This window comes from Pygoscelis adeliae, unplaced genomic scaffold (genome assembly GCF_000699105.1).
Source record: "Pygoscelis adeliae isolate BGI_AS28 unplaced genomic scaffold, ASM69910v1 Scaffold155, whole genome shotgun sequence".
In the NCBI taxonomy this organism is placed as follows: domain Eukaryota; kingdom Metazoa; phylum Chordata; class Aves; order Sphenisciformes; family Spheniscidae; genus Pygoscelis; species Pygoscelis adeliae.
Genome location: NW_008824932.1, coordinates 5,263,691 through 5,269,100, shown reverse-complemented (window position 1 = coordinate 5,269,100; position 5,410 = coordinate 5,263,691). Strand labels below are relative to the sequence as shown.

Genomic DNA, 5,410 nt, shown 5'->3' with positions numbered 1-5,410 from the left:
GGCTTCCGTGTCCCTGGCGTTCCTGTGCTCGTTTTTCCTCCCAATGCCTCAAAAGAGTATGTTCTTCCACAGGAAAGACGTCTCGGAAACTCTCCCGGGACCAGACAAAGGTGTGCCTACGGTCGGCGCCGACAGGCCATCGAGCTGCCAGGAGGACGAGGGCTCCGTGTCTGCTGACAGGGGACCGGCACCCGAACAGCAGGCCGGTAACGCCGAGCCCCAGAATCGCGTGCTCAGCGTACTGGTGCAGCTGAGCAAGGACCTGAGGGATTGCTACAGCTCTAGGAAACTTCTCTACTGGTCCCTGTGGTGGGCTCTGGCTACGGCAGGCTTTAACCAGGTTCTGAATTATATCCAGGTGCTGTGGGACTTCAGAGCCCCCTCTCACAGCTCTGCAGTGTACAATGGAGCTGTTGAAGCAATAGCAACTTTTCTGAGTAAGTTAGTGTCTAAGCATCGATCGCAAAGGCAGCCTCTAAAGTTTTACTTTAGAACACTCTTAAAGTGCCATTCTACTGCAGACGCTCCAGGAAGCCAGTGTATGCACTGTGCATTCAAGTACATTCTTTGATGTACAAAACGGTTCAAATGTGAGCTATGCGATTTTTCTTTAGCACTGGGACACCCAACTTTATCCTACACCCGGTATGCATAGAGTGTACAAGTCACACAGACTTTACACCCAGCTGATAAATCCATTCAGAGGCACCTGTGTTTCTTCGGATGAGGTTCTTGGGGATTTTTTTCCCCCGAACAAGTATCACACAGTTCCCATGGCAATGGTGGTAGCTTACACAGACGAGAGAATTTTTTCAGAAATGTTTTACACAAAAAGAACATAATCCTCTCATTAAGACCATTTTCTAGCGAAATACTCTTGTGCAGCAGGACAGAAAGAAGAATTTTAGTCGTTCCAAGATACAGAGATTTGCAGAAAAAGACATTCTTGAATTCATTACGCTACTGACGTTAACCATTATGCTTTTGCACCGGAAGCAGACGCCCACACCACACAAGCAAAGCAATGTTAATGAAAGGTTAACATCAAAGGATACCACCCTGACTTGGCAGTGTTTCACATATTTATATTGTGCTGCTGTAGAGATCTTGCACAAGACATCGGGGTGTGACCCACCAGGGAAAATAAACATGTCTACATCATACCTGGTCATTCAGGTTACCCTTACAGCCATTAAGGAGAAACAGGTACTTCTAAGTTAAAAAATTACTCTCGTCTTGAGGTAGGCAACTAAATAGACCAACTGAATCACGAATTAGAAGCACTTAACTCCTGTAGCGTCTACTCCTTGATGAATTCCTCTTTCTCATAGAATTGGCTATTTCTCAATGTAGAGGTGTAGAAGTTTTAAAATTGTGTGAGACCCCTAAGATGGATAGTCAGGTGGCTTACCTTCGCAACAGATGCGTCTTTGTAGCAGGCCCACCAAAAGCAAGCAGTGCCTATCCTTTCTCATTTCCCTGAATATACTCACTTGATACCTCACAATACTCCCTTTTTTGACAGCTTAGCCCCTTTATGAGCTGCACAGAGCTAAACTGTTAGGCTAGAAGGTTTACTAGCTTAGCTATAAAGTAAGCTAGTAGAAGCTGGAAGAATTGTTCTTGAGCTCCAAACCGTGTTCCTAACTCTCTCCCTAGAGATGCATGCCGGGTACAGACAGCTAAATAATGAATCCTTCTACATAACAGTTTATCCTGTGAAGTGGAATAAAACATTAAGAAAGGAATGGCAGAGGCTTGATTTATGCAGTTGTCGAAAAATGACCAGTCATCTGCACGACTTCAGAAGAGATTAGAAATGCTTTCAAAACACTTCAGAACTACTCTGCTTCATTATTCAGCATTGCCTTTCGGCATGTGAGGGTGGCAAGCCTTGGTGATACAAGCTATAGAACAGATACAACATTTACATGGTTTTTTTCCTCTTTTTCTAGGCTCGGTAACATCTTTTGTAGTACAATATATGAAAATTAACTGGGACCTCTTTGGAGAGCTGGCTTTAGGGATCTTCTCTGCAATAGATGCTGGGTCTCTACTTCTCATGCACTTCACTACCAACATCTGGGCATGTTACGCCGGCTATCTCATTTTCAAAGCATGCTATATGCTCCTCATTACAATAGCAACGTAAGTATAAAACCTTACAGCGCTGCCATTATGCACAGAATACTATCCGTACTTTAAGTTTATACTTTGGGCATCCCTCCTTTTACTCAGAGGTAGCTGATCTAACGCTAGACATAACTGTTTAGGTAAAGACAAGGACACTTAAATGTCTAGTTATGTTGTTTTCTTTCTTCTAAACAACCATAAAAAAATTATCAAAAGGACATTGAACATGTACCTAGGCAGAAATCAATCAAGGTACAAGGTATCTTTATTACTAAAGGTAATGGTAACAGCAAAACATATAAGCTGTTTTCCTCCTGCCTGGCATGGAAGATGCAAAGTGAACAACAGGGACAAGCATGCCTTGACGACCATCCTTTAACATCCCCTTGTGTCTAGACCACCTTGCTGATGCACTTTATAGCATGCTAAGAAGTGTAGGAACTGCATGAATGCGAGAAAAGATTTGGCACAGTGTTCCCCAAAATAACTTTATACCTATAATCCTTAATGATATTATGATGTAAAGGAGGAATAAAAGAGAACATTGGACATAAAAACTCAGACAAGATCTCTTAGGAGACCAAGCTATTCTGTTGTCAGAATTAGAAAAATGAAAATAATATAAATAACAAAGATTATATATAATCTGTGTAATAAATAGAAAATGTTTTTCTTACTCCAGTTATTTTATTGATTGGAATGTCTTTAGACATATCACACTATTTCATTAACAAAAATACCAGATGCATTTTTATGTCAAAACACAAAATTATTCAGATACCATTTTAAAAAAACTGCTAAAACTATGATGCAAAAAAAAAAGTAAAAGCTTGCACAAAAAACCCTGCTAAAAATCAGTGAAAAGAGTACTGCAGGAATAACACCCTTTTGTTCAGATAGGAACTTTGGAGGTTAATATTGCAAGGAAAGATGTTCTGATTATTGTCAAAAAAGATATTGCAAGAAAAATCTACAGGATCTTGACAGAAATAAACAGTGTACTACCTCCGCTGTCAAGCCATAAAGCAAAGAGCGATTTGCATCATCACAGAAAAGTTGGTTAGAAGACACCCATAGTGACCTTTAGTCCAACCTCCCAGCCAGGGCAGAACTCCTGCCAACGCCAGATGAGGTCACGGTTTTGTCTGGCCAGGTCTTTGAAAGCCTCCGACCATGGGGACTTTACAACCTGTCTGGCACGGCCTGTGAAGGTAGAGAAGGAACAAAGGGGAAGGTTAAAGAGATCCGATATTCTACTAGATAAAGCAGATCTGATAACGCGGTTTGGAAAAGCAACACAGACAAGTACAAAAACATCAAAATATAGTATAGTCGTCAAGACTTTTTTTTTTAGAGAAAGCAAGGAAGCAAACAAACAAATGAAGCACCATTTACTCCGTTCTTGATATATCATCTGCGTGAATCGTTTCTCTTCATCAACTAAATGAAGAGCAACAGCTTTCCACCCATTGTGAAGTAACTGACCTGGCAGACTCACATTAGGTTCCAGATTGCAGTCAATCTGAGCATGGAACGCTATGCCTTGATGTTTGGATTCAACAACTTCGTTGCGCTGGTGATTCAGACCATTCTTACAGTAGTCGTCGTGGATTCAAGAGGCCTGAAACTGGACATAGTGACTCAGGTCAGTGCTTTTAACTTACTTCCTATTTACTGCTTAGCCAATTCATCTTCAAAAGTTTACCAAGAAAGAAATTGCTATGCCAAAGGACAATTTAATTCCCTCTTTCTTCTATAGAAATCTAGACATCTTGCTCTTCCCTTGTGTTGGCCATCATTCTTCCCTTCTGCCTTTTAGTGCAGCATTTAGGATTACAGATGCTGGTCTCTGACTCTTTAAAGGCAGATACACCAGAACGTAAATAGTCAGGCCCTGCTATCTGACCAGCTTTTGCTAATTAATAGGACACTGAATTACATCTTCTCTGCCCAAAAATTCAGGCTGGTTTTCTCAGATGCAGAACTAACATGACCGCATGTTGTTAGGGGAGTTCAAGACCATGAGACACAGCCTAGATTCTTGGAGTTATTTCAGCTCAAGTGAAAACGACACCTGCCTTCTAATTCCAGCTCAGGAGCAAACCTGGTCTGTATCTCAACAGACCAGTGAATAACAGTTTTCTGCCCGTAGTTTGGGCACTTAATTTGAGGTGGGACATCCTATCTCACAACAGCGTCCCTAACTTCAGTCAGCCCAATTCCACTCATGTTGGAGTCAACTGAGATGCACCGACTTCTGCATTTTCTCAGATGGGATCTCAGCTGGGGCAGCTTCCTACTCCCATGGATTTGAGGAAGACTAAAGCTATTCAGATATTCTGCACAGAGAAGGCAAAAGTTACTTTAAAAGATTAAAGATTGAATTAAACACTAAAAATTAAAACTTTAAAATTAAGGACAGGAATATGTAGGACTTCATAAATAGCCTTGCCACTGTTGATGGAAATATTGATACAAAGTCATGGCATATTTACTGAAGCCAGTGTGGTGACAGCACTGAAACGTGCAAGTAAGAGCAAAAAAGGACCTATCCCTCCCCGCCTCTGATGTTTAGTAAGAGGCATAAGGATTGGAAGCAAGGAGCAGTTCTTCATTCCTCAAAGATCTGCTCTTTGCTGGAAAAGCTAAGATTTTGCTTAATCACAAAAGGAAAAACTTGAACGTAGAGAAACTGTGCCAGAACACAGGTAAACAGATAATATTAGAGTATCTGTCATCTCCAGAAGCAGCAGCGTTTCCCAAATGTGTTTCTCATTAATTCTTCTGCCTTTTTCTCTCCCCCTCCTAGTTTTTAATTTATGGCAGCTACTTTGCAGTCATAGCTGGGATTTTCTTGATCAGAAGCATTTGCCTGCTTGTGTCAAGCAAATGCAAAAGGAAAATAGCAAGATCTTGCAAAGAGCATCTGAACCGTGCTGAACACGCATCAAAAGAGCAGATTGTACCTGGCTATATGACACGGCTGTAGGAGTCAGGCAGACAGGCTCACACGGCCAGGCCCTCGTGGGAAAAGAGCTCCTGCTGCGGCACGCAGGAACAGCAGTGCAAGATGAACGTACAACACAGCCCTGAAAAGCTACGCTGAATCATTACAGCACTTCATTACAACATATGCCAGCTAAGAGATCACCATAATGGCACTGTGCCAAGAAGAAAAGATAAGTTGCTTTAGATTCTTATTTACTTGCCTATAAATAGCTCAACAGCAGTAATTTATACACAAGAACAGAGCAGCCACCTTGGCATCCCACTGTGC

General features: G+C 41.7%; 1 protein-coding gene across 1 annotated transcript in view; it reads left to right on the top strand.

Moving 5' to 3' along the window:
- Positions 1-5,122, top strand: part of LOC103917868 (thiamine transporter 2-like) — an 8,850-nt gene extending 3,728 nt beyond the window's left edge. Inside the window, exons 4-7 of the mRNA XM_009325071.1 lie at positions 1-437; positions 1,956-2,148; positions 3,637-3,778; positions 4,943-5,122. The exon at positions 1-437 is cut by the window's left edge and continues 3 nt beyond it. Coding sequence (XP_009323346.1) covers positions 1-437; positions 1,956-2,148; positions 3,637-3,778; positions 4,943-5,122 — 952 coding nt within the window. The remainder of the gene's footprint in view (positions 438-1,955; positions 2,149-3,636; positions 3,779-4,942) is intronic.
- Positions 5,123-5,410: the final 288 nt, after the last annotated feature.